The 18,969-nt window shown below is 53.4% G+C and overlaps 1 protein-coding gene across 2 annotated transcripts in view; it reads left to right on the top strand.

Annotated features, from left to right (window-relative positions):
- GRIPAP1 (GRIP1 associated protein 1) overlaps positions 1–18,969 on the top strand; it is an 84,166-nt gene that overhangs the window by 43,531 nt on the left and 21,666 nt on the right. For both annotated transcript variants that reach the window (XM_072124917.1, XM_072124918.1), the window contains one exon: positions 18,612–18,739. In XM_072124917.1, the coding sequence (XP_071981018.1) occupies positions 18,612–18,739 (128 nt within the window). The remainder of the gene's footprint in view (positions 1–18,611; positions 18,740–18,969) is intronic.

The following is an 18,969-nucleotide window of genomic DNA, read 5'->3' on the forward strand; positions in this document are numbered from 1 at the left end:
AGGAATAGCAGGGAGGATGCAGGGAATGGTGCACTGCAGGACAGATGTAGCAGAGTGCTCCAGTATCAGGAATAGCAGGGAGGATGCAGGGAATGGTGCACTGCAGGACAGATGTAGCAGAGTGCTCCGGTATGAGGAATAGCAGGGAATGGTGCACTGCAGAAGGGATGTAGCAGAGTGCTCCGGTATCAGGAATAGCAGGGAGGATGCAGGGAATGGTGCACTGCAGGACGGATGTAGCAGAGTGCTCCGGTATCAGGAATAGCAGGGAGGATGCAGGGAATGGTGCACTGCAGGAGGAATGTAGTAGAGTGCTCCGGTATCAGGAATAGCAGGGAGGATGCAGGGAATGGTGCACTGCAGGACAGATGTAGCAGAGTGCTCCGGTATCAGGAATAGCAGGGAGGGTGCAGGGAATGGTGCACTGCAGGACAGATGTAGCAGAGTGCTCCAGTATCAGGAATAGCAGGGAGGATGCAGGGAATGGTGCACTGCAGGAGGAATGTAGTAGAGTGCTCCGGTATCAGGAATAGCAGGGAGGATGCAGGGAATGGTGCACTGCAGGACGGATGTAGCAGAGTGCTCCAGTATCAGGAATAGCAGGGAGGATGCAGGGAATGGAGCACTGCAGGACAGATGTAGCAGAGTGCTCCAGTATCAGGAATAGCAGGGAGGATGCAGGGAATGGTGCACTGCAGGACGGATGTAGCAGAGTGCTCCGGTATCAGGAATAGCAGGGAGGATGCAGGGAATGGAGCACTGCAGAACGGATGTAGCAGAGTGCTCCGGTATCAGGAATAGCAGGGAGGATGCAGGGAATGGTGCACTGCAGGACAGATGTAGCAGAGTGCTCCGGTATCAGGAATAGCAGGGAGGATGCATGGAATGGTGCACTGCAGGACGGATGTAGCAGAGTGCTCCGGTATCAGGAATAGCAGGGAGGATGCAGGGAATGGTGCACTGCAGGAGGGATGTAGCAGAGTGCTCCGGTATCAGGAATAGCAGGGAGGATGCAGGGAATGGTGCACTGCAGGACAGATGTAGCAGAGTGCTCCGGTATCAGGAATAGCAGGGAGGATGCATGGAATGGTGCACTGCAGGACGGATGTAGCAGAGTGCTCCGGTATCAGGAATAGCAGGGAGGATGCAGGGAATGGTGCACTGCAGGAGGAATGTAGCAGAGTGCTCCAGTATCAGGAATAGCAGGGAGGATGCAGGGAATGGTGCACTGCAGGACGGATGTAGCAGAGTGCTCCGGTATCAGGAATAGCAGGGAGGATGCATGGAATGGTGCACTGCAGGACGGATGTAGCAGAGTGCTCCGGTATCAGGAATAGCAGGGAGGATGCAGGGAATGGTGCACTGCAGGATGGATGTAGCAGAGTGCTCCGGTATCAGGAATAGCAGGGAGGATGCATGGAATGGTGCACTGCAGGACGGATGTAGCAGAGTGCTCCGGTATCAGGAATAGCAGGGAGGATGCAGGGAATGGTGCACTGCAGGACAGATGTAGCAGAGTGCTCCGATATCAGGAATAGCAGGGAGGATGCAGGGAATGGTGCGCTGCAGGACAGATGTAGCAGAGTGCTCCAGTATCAGGAATAGCAGGGAGGATGCAGGGAATGGTGCACTGCAGGAGGAATGTAGCAGAGTGCTCCGATATCAGGAATAGCAGGGAGGATGCAGGGAATGGTGCGCTGCAGGACAGATGTAGCAGAGTGCTCCAGTATCAGGAATAGCAGGGAGGATGCAGGGAATGGTGCACTGCAGGAGGAATGTAGTAGAGTGCTCCGGTATCAGGAATAGCAGGGAGGATGCAGGGAATGGAGCACTGCAGGACAGATGTAGCAGAGTGCTCCGATATCAGGAATAGCAGGGAGGATGCAGGGAATGGTGCACTGCAGGATGGATGTAGCAGAGTGCTCCGGTATCAGGAATAGCAGGGAGGATGCAGGGAATGGTGCACTGCAGGACGGATGTAGCAGAGTGCTCCGGTATCAGGAATAGCAGGGAGGATGCAGGTAATGGTGCACTGCATGAGGAATGTAGCAGAGTGCTCCGGTATCAGGAATAGCAGGGAGGATGCAGGGAATGGTGCACTGCAGGACAGATGTAGCAGAGTGCTCCGGTATCAGGAATAGCAGGGAGGATGCAGGGAATGGTGCACTGCAGGAGGGATGTAGCAGAGTGCTCCGGTATCAGGAATAGCAGGGAGGATGCAGGGAATGGAGCACTGCAGGAGGGATGTAGCAGAGTGCTCCGGTATCAGGAATAGCAGGGAGGATGCAGGGAATGGTGCACTGCAGGACAGATGTAGCAGAGTGCTCCGGTATCAGGAATAGCAGGGAGGATGCAGGGAATGGTGCACTGCAGGACGGATGTAGCAGAGTGCTCCGGTATCAGGAATAGCAGGGAGGATGCAGGGAATGGTGCACTGCAGGACTGATGTAGCAGAGTGCTCCAGTATCAGGAATAGCAGGGAGGATGCAGGGAATGGTGCACTGCAGGACGGATGTAGCAGAGTGCTCCGGTATCAGGAATAGCAGGGAGGATGCAGGGAATGGTGCACTGCAGGAGGGATGTAGCAGAGTGCTCCGGTATGAGGAATAGCAGGGAGGGTGCAGGGAATGGTGCACTGCAGGACAGATGTAGCAGAGTGCTCCGGTATCAGGAATAGCAGGGAGGGTGCAGGGAATGGTGCACTGCAGGACAGATGTAGCAGAGTGCTCCAGTATCAGGAATAGCAGGGAGGATGCAGGGAATGGTGCACTGCAGGAGGAATGTAGTAGAGTGCTCCGGTATCAGGAATAGCAGGGAGGATGCAGGGAATGGTGCACTGCAGGACGGATGTAGCAGAGTGCTCCAGTATCAGGAATAGCAGGGAGGATGCAGGGAATGGAGCACTGCAGGACAGATGTAGCAGAGTGCTCCAGTATCAGGAATAGCAGGGAGGATGCAGGGAATGGTGCACTGCAGGACGGATGTAGCAGAGTGCTCCGGTATCAGGAATAGCAGGGAGGATGCAGGGAATGGAGCACTGCAGAACGGATGTAGCAGAGTGCTCCGGTATCAGGAATAGCAGGGAGGATGCAGGGAATGGTGCACTGCAGGACAGATGTAGCAGAGTGCTCCGGTATGAGGAATAGCAGGGAGGATGCAGGGAATGGTGCACTGCAGGAGGGATGTAGCAGAGTGCTCCGGTATCAGGAATAGCAGGGAGGATGCAGGGAATGGTGCACTGCAGGACAGATGTAGCAGAGTGCTCCGGTATCAGGAATAGCAGGGATGGTGCAGGGAATGGTGCACTGCAGGACAGATGTAGCAGAGTGCTCCGGTATCAGGAATAGCAGGGAGGGTGCAGGGAATGGTGCACTGCAGGACAGATGTAGCAGAGTGCTCCAGTATCAGGAATAGCAGGGAGGATGCAGGGAATGGTGCACTGCAGGATGGATGTAGCAGAGTGCTCCGGTATCAGGAATAGCAGGGAGGATACAGGGAATGGTGCACTGCAGGACGGATGTAGCAGAGTGCTCCGGTATCAGGAATAGCAGGGAGGATGCAGGGAATGGTGCACTGCAGGACGGATGTAGCAGAGTGCTCCGGTATCAGGAATAGCAGGGAGGATACAGGGAATGGTGCACTGCAGGACGGATGTAGCAGAGTGCTCCGGTATCAGGAATAGCAGGGAGGATGCAGGGAATGGTGCACTGCAGGACAGATGTAGCAGAGTGCTCCAGTATCAGGAATAGCAGGGAGGATGCAGGGAATGGAGCACTGCAGGACAGATGTAGCAGAGTGCTCCGGTATCAGGAATAGCAGGGAGGATGCAGGGAATGGTGCACTGCAGGACAGATGTAGCAGAGTGCTCCAGTATCAGGAATAGCAGGGAGGATGCAGGGAATGGAGCACTGCAGGAGGGATGTAGCAGAGTGCTCCAGTATCAGGAATAGCAGGGAGGATGCAGGGAATGGAGCACTGCAGGACAGATGTAGCAGAGTGCTCCAGTATCAGGAATAGCAGGGAGGATGCAGGGAATGGTGCACTGCAGGACGGATGTAGCAGAGTGCTCCGGTATCAGGAATAGCAGGGAGGATGCAGGGAATGGTGCACTGCAGGAGGAATGTAGCAGAGTGCTCCGGTATCAGAAATAGCAGGGAGGATGCAGGGAATGGTGCGCTGCAGGACAGATGTAGCAGAGTGCTCCAGTATCAGGAATAGCAGGGAGGATGCAGGGAATGGAGCACTGCAGGAGGAATGTAGCAGAGTGCTCCAGTATCAGGAATAGCAGGGAGGATGCAGGGAATGGTGCACTGCAGGACGGATGTAGCAGAGTGCTCCGGTATCAGGAATAGCAGGGAGGATGCAGGGAATGGTGCACTGCAGGACAGATGTAGCAGAGTGCTCCGATATCAGGAATAGCAGGGAGGATGCAGGGAATGGTGCACTGCAGGACAGATGTAGCAGAGTGCTCCGGTATCAGGAATAGCAGGGAGGATGCAGGGAATGGTGCACTGCAGGAGGAATGTAGCAGAGTGCTCCGATATCAGGAATAGCAGGGAGGATGCAGGGAATGGTGCGCTGCAGGACAGATGTAGCAGAGTGCTCCAGTATCAGGAATAGCAGGGAGGATGCAGGGAATGGTGCACTGCAGGAGGAATGTAGCAGAGTGCTCCGATATCAGGAATAGCAGGGAGGATGCAGGGAATGGTGCGCTGCAGGACAGATGTAGCAGAGTGCTCCAGTATCAGGAATAGCAGGGAGGATGCAAGGAATGGTGCACTGCAGGAGGAATGTAGTAGAGTGCTCCGGTATCAGGAATAGCAGGGAGGATGCAGGGAATGGAGCACTGCAGGACAGATGTAGCAGAGTGCTCCGATATCAGGAATAGCAGGGAGGATGCAGGGAATGGTGCACTGCAGGACGGATGTAGCAGAGTGCTCCGGTATCAGGAATAGCAGGGAGGATGCAGGGAATGGTGCACTGCAGGACGGATGTAGCAGAGTGCTCCGGTATCAGGAATAGCAGGGAGGATGCAGGTAATGGTGCACTGCATGAGGAATGTAGCAGAGTGCTCCGGTATCAGGAATAGCAGGGAGGATGCAGGGAATGGTGCACTGCAGGACAGATGTAGCAGAGTGCTCCGGTATCAGGAATAGCAGGGAGGGTGCAGGGAATGGTGCACTGCAGGACAGATGTAGCAGAGTGCTCCGGTATCAGGAATAGCAGGGAGGATGCAGGGAATGGTGCACTGCAGGAGGGATGTAGCAGAGTGCTCCGGTATCAGGAATAGCAGGGAGGATGCAGGGAATGGAGCACTGCAGGAGGGATGTAGCAGAGTGCTCCGGTATCAGGAATAGCAGGGAGGATGCAGGGAATGGTGCACTGCAGGACAGATGTAGCAGAGTGCTCCGGTATCAGGAATAGCAGGGAGGATGCAGGGAATGGTGCACTGCAGGACGGATGTAGCAGAGTGCTCCGGTATCAGGAATAGCAGGGAGGATGCAGGGAATGGTGCACTGCAGGACTGATGTAGCAGAGTGCTCCAGTATCAGGAATAGCAGGGAGGATGCAGGGAATGGGGCACTGCAGGAGGAATGTAGCAGAGTGCTGCGGTATCAGGAATAGCAGGGAGGATGCAGGGAATGGTGCACTGCAGGACAGATGTAGCAGAGTGCTCCGGTATCAGGAATAGCAGGGAGGATGCAGGGAATGGTGCACTGCAGGACAGATGTAGCAGAGTGCTCCGGTATCAGGAATAGCAGGGAGGATGCAGGGAATGGTGCACTGCAGGACAGATGTAGCAGAGTGCTCCGGTATCAGGAATAGCAGGGAGGATGCAGGGAATGGTGCACTGCAGGAGGAATGTAGCAGAGTGCTCCAGTATCAGGAATAGCAGGGAGGATGCAGGGAATGGTGCACTGCAGGACGGATGTAGCAGAGTGCTCCGGTATCAGGAATAGCAGGGAGGATGCAGGGAATGGAGCACTGCAGGACAGATGTAGCAGAGTGCTCCGGTATCAGGAATAGCATGGAGGATGCAGGGAATGGTGCACTGCAGGACAGATGTAGCAGAGTGCTCCGGTATCAGGAATAGCAGGGAGGATGCAGGGAATGGTGCACTGCAGGAGGAATGTAGCAGAGTGCTCCGGTATCAGAAATAGCAGGGAGGATGCAGGGAATGGTGCGCTGCAGGACAGATGTAGCAGAGTGCTCCAGTATCAGGAATAGCAGGGAGGATGCAGGGAATGGAGCACTGCAGGAGGAATGTAGCAGAGTGCTCCAGTATCAGGAATAGCAGGGAGGATGCAGGGAATGGTGCACTGCAGGAGGAATGTAGCAGAGTGCTCCGGTATCAGAAATAGCAGGGAGGATGCAGGGAATGGTGCGCTGCAGGACAGATGTAGCAGAGTGCTCCAGTATCAGGAATAGCAGGGAGGATGCAGGGAATGGAGCACTGCAGGAGGAATGTAGCAGAGTGCTCCGGTATCAGGAATAGCAGGGAGGATGCAGGGAATGGTGCACTGCAGGACTGATGTAGCAGAGTGCTCCGGTATCAGGAATAGCAGGGAGGATGCAGGGAATGGAGCACTGCAGGACAGATGTAGCAGAGTGCTCCGATATCAGGAATAGCAGGGAGGATGCAGGGAATGGTGCACTGCAGGACTGATGTAGCAGAGTGCTCCGGTATCAGGAATAGCAGGGAGGATGCAGGGAATGGGGCACTGCAGGAGGAATGTAGCAGAGTGCTCCGGTATCAGGAATAGCAGGGAGGATGCAGGGAATGGAGCACTGCAGGACAGATGTAGCAGTGTGCTCCGGTATCAGGAATAGCAGGGAGGATGCAGGGAATGGTGCACTGCAGGACAGATGTAGCAGTGTGCTCCGGTATCAGGAATAGCAGGGAGGATGCAGGGAATGGAGCACTGCAGGACAGATGTAGCAGTGTGCTCCGGTATCAGGAATAGCAGGGAGGATGCAGGGAATGGAGCACTGCAGGACAGATGTAGCAGAGTGCTCCGGTATCAGGAATAGCAGGGAGGATGCAGGGAATGGTGCACTGCAGGACAGATGTAGCAGAGTGTTCCGGTATCAGGAATAGCAGGGAGGATGCAGGGAATGGTGCACTGCAGGACTGATGTAGCAGAGTGCTCCGGTATCAGGAATAGCAGGGAGGATGCAGGGAATGGTGCACTGCAGGACAGATGTAGCAGAGTGCTCCGGTATCAGGAATAGCAGGGAGGATGCAGGGAATGGTGCACTGCAGGACTGATGTAGCAGAGTGCTCCGGTATCAGGAATAGCAGGGAGGATGCAGGGAATGGTGCACTGCAGGAGGAATGTAGCAGAGTGCTCCGGTATCAGGAATAGCAGGGAGGATGCAGGGAATGGTGCACTGCAGGACAGATGTAGCAGAGTGCTCCGGTATCAGGAATAGCAGGGAGGATGCAGGGAATGGTGCACTGCAGGACAGATGTAGCAGAGTGCTCCGGTATCAGGAATAGCAGGGAGGATACAGGGAATGGTGCACTGCAGGACAGATGTAGCAGAGTGCTCCGGTATCAGGAATAGCAGGGAGGATGCAGGGAATGGAGCACTGCAGGACAGATGTAGCAGAGTGCTCCGGTATCAGGAATAGCAGAGAGGATGCAGGGAATGGTGCACTCCAGGACTGATGTAGCAGAGTGCTCCGGTATCAGGAATAGCAGGGAGGATGCAGGGAATGGTGCACTGCAGGACAGATGTAGCAGAGTGCTCCAGTATCAGGAATAGCAGGGAGGATGCAGGGAATGGTGCACTGCAGGACAGATGTAGCAGAGTGCTCCGGTATCAGGAATAGCAGGGAGGATGCAGGGAATGGGGCACTGCAGGACAGATGTAGCAGAGTGCTCCAGTATCAGGAATAGCAGGGAGGATGCAGGGAATGGTGCACTGCAGGACAGATGTAGCAGAGTGCTCCGGTATGAGGAATAGCAGGGAGGATGCAGGGAATGGTGCACTGCAGAAGGGATGTAGCAGAGTGCTCCGGTATCAGGAATAGCAGGGAGGATGCAGGGAATGGTGCACTGCAGGACGGATGTAGCAGAGTGCTCCGGTATCAGGAATAGCAGGGAGGATGCAGGGAATGGTGCACTGCAGGAGGAATGTAGCAGAGTGCTCCGGTATCAGGAATAGCAGGGAGGATGCAGGGAATGGTGCACTGCAGGACAGATGTAGCAGAGTGCTCCAGTATCAGGAATAGCAGGGAGGATGCAGGGAATGGTGCACTGCAGGACAGATGTAGCAGAGTGCTCCAGTATCAGGAATAGCAGGGAGGATGCAGGGAATGGTGCACTGCAGAAGGGATGTAGCAGAGTGCTCCGGTATCAGGAATAGCAGGGAGGATGCAGGGAATGGTGCACTGCAGGACAGATGTAGCAGAGTGCTCCGGTATCAGGAATAGCAGGGAGGATGCAGGGAATGGGGCACTGCAGGACAGATGTAGCAGAGTGCTCCGGTATCAGGAATAGCAGGGAGGATGCAGGGAATGGTGCACTGCAGGACAGATGTAGCAGAGTGCTCCGGTATCAGGAATAGCAGGGAGGATGCAGGGAATGGTGCACTGCAGGGCAGATGTAGCAGGGTGCTCCGGTATCAGGAATAGCAGGGAGGATGCAGGGAATGGTGCACTGCAGGACAGATGTAGCAGGGTGCTCCGGTATCAGGAATAGCAGGGAGGATGCAGGGAATGGTGCACTGCAGGACAGATGTAGCAGAGTGCTCCGGTATCAGGAATAGCAGGGAGGATGCAGGGAATGGTGCACTGCAGGACGGATGTAGCAGAGTGCTCCGGTATCAGGAATAGCAGGGAGGATGCAGGGAATGGTGCACTGCAGGACAGATGTAGCAGAGTGCTCCGGTATCAGGAATAGCAGGGAGGATGCAGGGAATGGAGCACTGCAGGAGGGATGTAGCAGAGTGCTCCGGTATCAGGAATAGCAGGGAGGATGCAGAGAATGGTGCACTGCAGGACAGATGTAGCAGAGTGCTCCGGTATCAGGAATAGCAGGGAGGATGCAGGGAATGGAGCACTGCAGGAGGGATGTAGCAGAGTGCTCCGGTATCAGGAATAGCAGGGAGGATGCAGGGAATGGTGCACTGCAGGACAGATGTAGCAGAGTGCTCCGGTATCAGGAATAGCAGGAAGGATGCAGGGAATGGTGCACTGCAGGACTGATGTAGCAGAGTGCTCCGGTATCAGGAATAGCAGGGAGGATGCAGGGAATGGTGCACTGCAGGACAGATGTAGCAGAGTGCTCCGGTATCAGGAATAGCAGGGAGGATGCAGGGAATGATGCACTGCAGGACAGATGTAGCAGAGTGCTCCAGTATCAGGAATAGCAGGGAGGATGCAGGGAATGATGCACTGCAGGACAGATGTAGCAGAGTGTTCCGGTATCAGGAATAGCAGGGAGGATGCAGGGAATGGTGCACTGCAGGACAGATGTAGCAGAGTGCTCCGGTATCAGGAATAGCAGGGAGGATGCAGGGAATGGTGCACTGCAGGACGGATGTAGCAGAGTGCTCCGGTATCAGGAATAGCAGGGAGGATGCAGGGAATGGGGCACTGCAGGACAGATGTAGCAGAGTGCTCCGGTATCAGGAATAGCAGGGAGGATGCAGGGAATGGTGCACTGCAGGAGGGATGTAGCAGAGTGCTCCGGTATCAGGAATAGCAGGGAGGATGCAGGGAATGGTGCACTGCAGGACAGATGTAGCAGAGTGCTCCGGTATCAGGAATAGCAGGGAGGATGCAGGGAATGGTGCACTGCAGGATGGATGTAGCAGAGTGCTCCAGTATCAGGAATAGCAGGGAGGATGCAGGGAATGGTGCACTGCAGGGCGGATGTAGCAGAGTGCTCCGGTATCAGGAATAGCAGGGAGGATGCAGGGAATGGTGCACTGCAGGACAGATGTAGCAGAGTGCTCCAGTATCAGGAATAGCAGGGAGGATACAGGGAATGGAGCACTGCAGGATGGATGTAGCAGAGTGCTCCGGTATCAGGAATAGCAGGGAGGATGCAGGGAATGGTGCACTGCAGGACAGATGTAGCAGAGTGCTCCGGTATGAGGAATAGCAGGGAGGGTGCAGGGAATGGTGCACTGCAGGACAGATGTAGCAGAGTGCTCCGGTATCAGGAATAGCAGGGAGGATGCAGGGAATGGTGCACTGCAGGACAGATGTAGCAGAGTGCTCCAGTATCAGGAATAGCAGGGAGGATGCAGGGAATGGAGCACTGCAGGACAGATGTAGCAGAGTGCTCCGGTATCAGGAATAGCAGGGAGGATGCAGGGAATGGGGCACTGCAGGACAGATGTAGCAGAGTGCTCCGGTATCAGGAATAGCAGGGAGGATGCAGGGAATGGGGCACTGCAGGACAGATGTAGCAGAGTGCTCCGGTATCAGGAATAGAAGGGAGGATGCAGGGAATGGTGCACTGCAGGACGGATGTAGCAGAGTGCTCCGGTATCAGGAATAGCAGGGAGGATGCAGGGAATGGAGCACTGCAGGAGAGATGTAGCAGAGTGCTCCGGTATCAGGAATAGCAGGGAGGATGCAGGGAATGGTGCACTGCAGGAGGAATGTAGCAGAGTGCTCCGGTATCAGGAATAGCAGGGAGGATGCAGGGAATGGTGCACTGCAGGACAGATGTAGCAGAGTGCTCCAGTATCAGGAATAGCAGGGAGGATGCAGGGAATGGTGCACTGCAGGACGGATGTAGCAGAGTGCTCCGGTATCAGGAATAGCAGGGAGGATGCAGGGAATGGAGCACTGCAGGACAGATGTAGCAGAGTGCTCCGGTATCAGGAATAGCAGGGAGGATGCAGGGAATGGTGCACTGCAGAACAGATGTAGCAGAGTGCTCCGGTATCAGGAATAGCAGGGAGGGTGCAGGGAATGGTGCACTGCAGGACGGATGTAGCAGAGTGCTCCGGTATCAGGAATAGCAGGGAGGGTGCAGGGAATGGTGCACTGCAGGACGGATGTAGCAGAGTGCTCCGGTATCAGGAATAGCAGGGAGGATGCAGGGAATGGTGCACTGCAGGACAGATGTAGCAGAGTGCTCCAGTATCAGGAATAGCAGGGAGGATGCAGGGAATGGTGCACTGCAGGACGGATGTAGCAGAGTGCTCCGGTATCAGGAATAGCAGGGAGGATGCAGGGAATGGTGCACTGCAGGACAGATGTAGCAGAGTGCTCCGGTATGAGGAATAGCAGGGAGGGTGCAGGGAATGGTGCACTGCAGGACAGATGTAGCAGAGTGCTCCAGTATCAGGAATAGCAGGGAGGATGCAGGGAATGGTGCACTGCAGGACAGATGTAGCAGAGTGCTCCGGTATCAGGAATAGCAGGGAGGATGCAGGGAATGGTGCACTGCAGGACAGATGTAGCAGAGTGCTCCGGTATCAGGAATAGGAGGGAGGATGCAGGGAATGGTGCACTGCAGGACGGATGTAGCAGAGTGCTCCAGTATCAGGAATAGCAGGGAGGATGCAGGGAATGGTGCACTGCAGGACAGATGTAGCAGAGTGCTCCGGTATCAGGAATAGCAGGGAGGATGCAGGGAATGGTGCACTGCAGGAGGAATGTAGTAGAGTGCTCCGGTATCAGGAATAGCAGGGAGGATGCAGGGAATGGTGCACTGCAGGACAGATGTAGCAGAGTGTTCCGGTATCAGGAATAGCCGGGAGGATGTAGGGAATGGTGCACTGCAGGACAGATGTAGCAGAGTGCTCCGGTATCAGGAATAGCAGGGAGGATGCAGGGAATGGTGCACTGCAGGACAGATGTAGCAGAGTGCTCCGGTATCAGGAATAGCAGGGAGGATGCAGGGAATGGTGCACTGCAGGACAGATGTAGCAGAGTGCTCTGGTATCAGGAACAGGCGGTGTTATATTGGGGTGCTGCTGTGTTATATTGGGGTGCTGCTGTGTTATATTGGGGTGCTGCGGTGTTATACAATGCATAGGTGTTGAAGTATTGGGGTGCTGCGGTGTTATACATGGTACAGGTGGTATATTGGGGTGCTGCGTTGTTTTACATGGTACAGACGGTGATGTATTGGGGTGCTGCAGTGTTATATTGGGGTGCCGCTGTGTTATAAATGGTACTGGTTGTATTATATTGGGGCGCTGCGGTGGTACACCTGGTACAGGGGGTGATGAATGGGGGTAGTGGGCGGCGCGCTGTGTACGTGCTCCTCCGCCGCTCTCCTCCAGGCTCTGCAGTGTTATACATGGTACAGGCGGTGCTATATTAGGGTGCTGCGGTGTTATATTGGGGGTCTGCGATGTTATATTGGGGGGCTGCGGTGCTATATTGGGGTGCTGCGGTGTTATACATAGTACAGGCGGTGCTATATTGGGGTGCTGCGGTGTTATATTGGGGTGCTGCGGTGTTATACATAGTACAGGCGGTGCTATATTGGGGTGCTGCGGTGTTATACATAGTACAGGCGGTGCTATATTGGGGTGCTGCGGTGTTATACATAGTACAGGCGGTGCTATATTGGGGTGCTGCGGTGTTATACATAGTACAGGCGGTGCTATATTGGGGTGCTGCGGTGTTATATTGGGGTGCTGCGGTGTTATACATAGTACAGGCGGTGCTATATTGGGGTGCTGCGGTGTTATACATAGTACAGGCGGTGCTATATTGGGGTGCTGCGGTGTTATATTGGGGTGCTGCGGTGTTATACATAGTACAGGCGGTGCTATATTGGGGTGCTGCGGTGTTATACATAGTACAGGCGGTGCTATATTGGGGGGCTGCGGTGATATATTGGAGTGCTGCGGTGGTATACCTGGTACAGGGGGTGATGTATGGGTGTAGCGGGCGGCGCGCTGTGTACGTGCTCCTCCGCCGCTCTCCTCCAGGCTCTGCATTGTTATACCTGGTACAGGTGCTATATTGGGGGGACTGCGGTGTTATTTTGGGGGCTGCGGTGATATATTGGGGGGCTGCGGTGTCACACATGGTACAGGGGGTGATTTATGGGTGTAGCGGGCGGCGCGCTGTGTACGTGCTCCTCCGCCGCTCTCCTCCAGGCTCTGCAGTGTTATACCTGGTACAGGTGCTATATTTTGGGGGCTGCGGTGTTATTTTGGGGGCTGCGGTGATATATTGGGGGGCTGCGGTGTCACACATGGTACAGGGGGTGATGTATGGGTGTAGCGGGCGGCGCGCTGTGTACGTGCTCCTCCGCCGCTCTCCTCCAGGCTCTGCAGTGTTATACCTGGTACAGGTGCTATATTGGGGGGACTGCGGTGTTATTTTGGGGGGCTGCGGTGATATATTGGAGTGCTGTGGTGGTACACATGGTACAGGGGGTGATGGGTGTAGCGGGCGGCGCGCTGTGTACGTGCTCCTCCGCCGCTCTCCTCCAGGCTCTGCAGTGTTATACCTGGTACAGGTGCTATATTGGGGGGACTGCGGTGTTATTTTGGGGGCTGCGGTGATATATTGGAGTGCTGCGGTGGTACACATGGTACAGGGGGTGATTTATGGGTGTAGCGGGCGGCGCGCTGTGTACGTGCTCCTCCGCCGCTCTCCTCCAGGCTCTGCAGTGTTATACCTTGTACAGGTGCTATATTGGGGGGGCTGCGGTGTTATTTTGGGGGGCTGCGGTGATATATTGGAGTGCTGCGGTGGTACACATGGTACAGGGGGTGATTTATGGGTGTAGCGGGCGGGGCGCTGTGTACGTGCTCCTCCGCCGCTCTCCTCCAGGCTCTGCAGTGTGAGGCTCGGCCTCCGGGGACGTCTCGTTATCTCCACATCATTGCCAATACTCGGCCGCTGGCCTATAAATGTAGCTGTCAGGGTTTTGTTTTCTCCCTGACACACAATCTCCAATCCTCGGCCGCGCTGCAGTGGAGCCTTGCGCTGTAAGGTGATCCTGCTGCAGTACTCCGCGTCTATGGGAGCGTCTGGGGTCAGGAGCCCTCACCCGGGGCCCCATATAATATGGGGTCTGCAACCAGGGTGAGGGTCTGTCCATGGGGGACCGCTGTGTATGTGGTTAGTAGCAGCAGGACTGTGAAATATGGATCTGTATTCCAGTTCACTGGGGGCGTGTCCTTACACTGCTGTGCTCTGTGCTCTCTGCATTGATTTCCTCCACAGCCCCTTTCTCTCTTCTGTAAGTAAGTGGTGTCTCAGGTTTCTGGTTGATTCATTGAGACTGTGGGAGAGAGGAGCTTAGGAGTAGCAAAGGACAGCAGTGTGAGGACACCACCCTGGAAACTGCAACCCTGGATTATAAATCCATATTTCACAGTCCTGCTGCTACTGACAACTTAAGGAAAGGTTACACAAAGATTACACATTTACCCAGGGAAGATACCTAACATTGGGTAACCTAACCAGAGAGCACAGCAGTGTGAGGACTCGCCCTTTGTACAATCCGGGAATATAAATCCATATGTCACAGTCCTGCTGCTATTAGCAACATTATACAGGGGAGTGATAACACTTTACTCCAGGGACAATACCTAACACTATCTGCAGAGAGCACAGAGCACAGCAGTGTGAGGACACACTCTCAGTACAATCCTGGAATTTAATTTTCTATTTTCCCTTCAATAGATAGGTACGGTAGTCAGAAGTCCAAATTCAGGGATATCCTTATGGGAACTGTAATATCCACAATAGTGGTTAGCACCCAGCTTTCCCAGGTACTGATAACATCCGGTAAGGACTAAATAAAATACTCACTACACCCCGGAGAATTGTCACTACAGAGCTGTGATCTCCAATGTGCCTTAGCTGATGCACAACTACAACTCCCAGCATGCCCTGACAGCTGGTAATACAAATGTGACCACTAGGGGTGCTGTGTCTGGCAGCTTATTCCTTTAGAAAAAATTGTAAAAGTAAACCTTTTTTTTTTTTTTGTCGATAGCAAAAATGGCCTCTCATGACTCCTATCGATTGATTCTGCATTAACCCTTGCTCTGCCTGAACCAAAAATAGCGCTCAGATGATTAGAAATCAGATTTGGGCCACAATAGAGGTGATAGTGTCCTGCTGCCCCCTCCCCTGACACGTGTGCGCTGTATTGTTATTCCTCTGATATTTCTCCTGAGAATGTGTAACGAAATTGCTGAGCGGGTGTTTCCGGATTGGGGTGGTCCCCCTGTTTACTTTTTATAAACTTTGAGTTTCAACTAAGCTTTCAGGATCTCTGCTTGCTGCCAGTGGATGGAAAGCCTCCTGCTTGTATCCGGAGGGCTAAACACCTGAAGGTGATGAGCAATGTTACCATTCACTGACAGCAAGCAGAGTTCTTAATAATGAGGAGACCTTAAAGGGACAACGTTACACAAATGTTGAGTTTCCTCCAGGTTCAGGAATATAATGCTAGGATTGCAGTAGATACTGACACTATAAAAGTGGTGATTTCCACTCTTCCCCAGCTTTCCCAGGGTCAGGAGTATTACTTGTTATACAGCGCTACCTTATGGGTCATGTGTATTGGGATGTTTGGATTACAGTATATACTCTGTGCATTGGGATGGTTGGATTACAGTATATACTCTGTGTATTGGGATGGTTGGATTACAGTATATACTCTGTGTATTGGGATGGTTGGATTACAGTATATACTCTGTGTATTGGGATGGTTGGATTACGGTATATACTCTGTGTATTTGGATGTTTGGATTACTGTATATACTCTGTGTATTGGGATGTTTGGATTACAGTATATACTCTGTGTATTGGGATGGTTGGATTACAGTATATACTCTGTGTATTGGGATGTTTGGATTACGGTATATACTCTGTGTATTTGGATGTTTGGATTACTGTATATACTCTGTGTATTGGGATGTTTGGATTACAGTATATACTCTGTGCATTGGGATGTTTGGATTACAGTATATACTCTGTGCATTGGGATGTTTGGATTACAGTATATACTCTGTGTATTGGGATGGTTGGATTACTGTATATACTCTGTGTATTGGGATGTTTGGATTACTGTATATACTCTGTGTATTGGGATGTTTGGATTACAGTATATACTCTGTGCATTGGGATGGTTGGATTACAGTATATACTCTGTGTATTGGGATGGTTGGATTACAGTATATACTCTGTGTATTGGGATGGTTGGATTACAGTATATACTCTGTGTATTGGGATGTTTGGATTACAGTATATACTCTGTGTATTGGGATGTTTGGATTACGGTATATACTCTGTGCATTGGGATGTTTGGATTACAGTATATACTCTGTGTATTGGGATGTTTGGATTACTGTATATACTCTGTGTATTGGGATGTTTGGATTACTGTATATACTCTGTGTATTGGGATGTTTGGATTACAGTATATACTCTGTGTATTGGGATGTTTGGATTACTGTATATACTCTGTGTATTGGGATGTTTGGATTACTGTATATACTCTGTGTATTGGGATGTTTGGATTACAGTATATACTCTGTGTATTGGGATGTTTGGATTACTGTATATACTCTGTGTATTTGGATGGGGACGCTGCATCTTCCTGCTGCGGTTTCCCGGGGGTTTTGTGCGGTTTCCCGGCGGTGGTCCCCATCTCCCGCCCCTCGGCCATACTAGTGCGCTGCTCCGGCACCTCCCTCCTTCCCCATAATCCCACTAGAAGCATTAAGACTTTCAGCAGAGCATTAATATTTCATGTCTGTGATGAGTCAGGAGGAGGGAGGCAGCGACAGCCAAACCAGGGAGGAAAGTGCTGGAGGTGAGGGCAACGTAATACTGCCACACTGTGCATAGTGCAGAGATGTCACCGCCACACTGTGCGTAGTGCAGAGATGTCACCGCCACACTGTGCATAGTGCAGAGATGTCACCGCCACACTGTGCATAGTGCAGAGATGTCACCGCCACACTGTGCGTAGTGCAGAGATGTCACCGCCACACTGTGCATGGTGCAGAGATGTCACCGCCACACTGTGCATAGTGCAGAGATGTCACCGCCACACTGTGCATAGTGCAGAGAGGTCACCGCCACACTGTGCGTAGTGCAGAGATGTCACCGCCACACTGTGCATGGTGCAGAGATGTCACCGCCACACTGTGCATAGTGCAGAGATGTCACCGCCACACTGTGCATAGTGCAGAGATGTCACCGCCACACTGTGCATGGTGCAGAGATGTCACCGCCACACTGTGCATAGTGCAGAGATGTCACCGCCACACTGTGCATAGTGCAGAGATGTCACCGCCACACTGTGCATAGTGCAGAGATGTCACCGCCACACTGTGTATAGTGCAGAGATGTCACCGCCACACTGTGCGTAGTGCAGAGATGTCACCGCCACACTGTGTATAGTGCAGAGATGTCACCGCCACACTGTGCGTAGTGCAGAGATGTCACCGCCACACTGTGCATAGTGCAGGGATGTCACCGCCACACTGTGTATAGTGCAGAGATGTCACCGCCACACTGTGCATAGTGCAGAGATGTCACCGCCACACTGTGCATAGTGCAGGGATGTCACCGCCACACTGTGTATAGTGCAGAGATGTCACCGCCACACTGTGCATAGTGCAGGGATGTCACCGCCACACTGTGTATAGTGCAGAGATGTCACCGCCACACTGTGTATAGTGCAGAGATGTCACCGCCACACTGTGCATGGTGCAGAGATGTCACCGCCACACTGTGCATAGTGCAGAGATGTCACCGCCACACTGCGCATAGTGCAGAGATGTCACCGCCACACTGTGCATAGTGCAGGGATGTCACCGCCACACTGTGCGTAGTGCAGAGATGTCACCGCCACACTGTGCGTAGTGCAGAGATGTCACCGCCACACTGTGCGTAGTGCAGAGATGTCACCGCCACACTGTGCGTAGTGCAGAGATGTCACCGCCACACTGTGCGTAGTGCAGAGATGTCACCGCCACACTGTGTATAGTGCAGAGATGTCACCGCCACACTGTGTATAGTGCAGAGATGTCACCGCCACACTGTGCATAGTGCAGAGATGTCGCCGCCACACTGTGCATAGTGCAGAGATGTCACCACCACACTGTGTACAGTGCAGAGATGTCGCCGCCACACTGTGCATAGTGCAGAGATGTCACCACCACACTGTGTACAGTGCAGAGATGTCACCGCCACACTGTGCATAGTGCAGAGATGTCACCGCCACACTGTGTATAGTGCAGAGATGTCACCGCCACACTGTGTATAGTGCAGAGATGTCACCGCCACACTGTGCATAGTGCAGAGATGTCGCCGCCACACTGTGCATAGTGCAGAGATGTCACCACCACACTGTGTACAGTGCAGAGATGTCACCGCCACACTGTGTACAGTGCAGAGATGTCACCGCCACACTGTGCATAGTGCAGGGATGTCACCGCCACACTGTGCATAGTGCAGAGATGTCACCGCCACACTGTGCATAGTGCAGAGATGTCGCCGCCACACTGTGTATAGTGCAGAGATGTCGCCGCCACACTGTGTATAGTGCAGAGATGTCGCCGCCACACTGTGTATAGTGCTGCCAGTGGGTCCATATACTTGTTCTATCTCCATGTTTCCATCTATTAACCCCTCCCTCTCCGCTGTAGGTTTGGAGGACCTGGTGTTAGCGGAGATCAGCTCTCCTAGTCGCACCCAGACCGGTGACAGCAGCAGCGTCTCGTCCTTCAGCTATCGGGAGATTATGAAGGAGAACGCCACTCCCAGCAGCAATAAGGTAAGACCCCCGTGTATGGGACCCCCGCTGCTCCCTAGGCACATCCCTAGGCATGCTGAGATTTGTAGTATCTCCGCAGTGTGGCGGCCGATGCTTTAGCTCAGCGCCATCTTGGATTAAACATTGATGGCTTCGCTCCTGACATTGGACTCCCCTTGCTCTAAGCTTTTGCATCATCAGTCCTTGTTCTGGAAGGAGAGATGTGACAAGCGGCCGCCTCAGATCCTCAG

Source organism: Engystomops pustulosus, chromosome 9 (assembly GCF_040894005.1).
Source record: "Engystomops pustulosus chromosome 9, aEngPut4.maternal, whole genome shotgun sequence".
Lineage (NCBI taxonomy): Eukaryota > Metazoa > Chordata > Amphibia > Anura > Leptodactylidae > Engystomops > Engystomops pustulosus.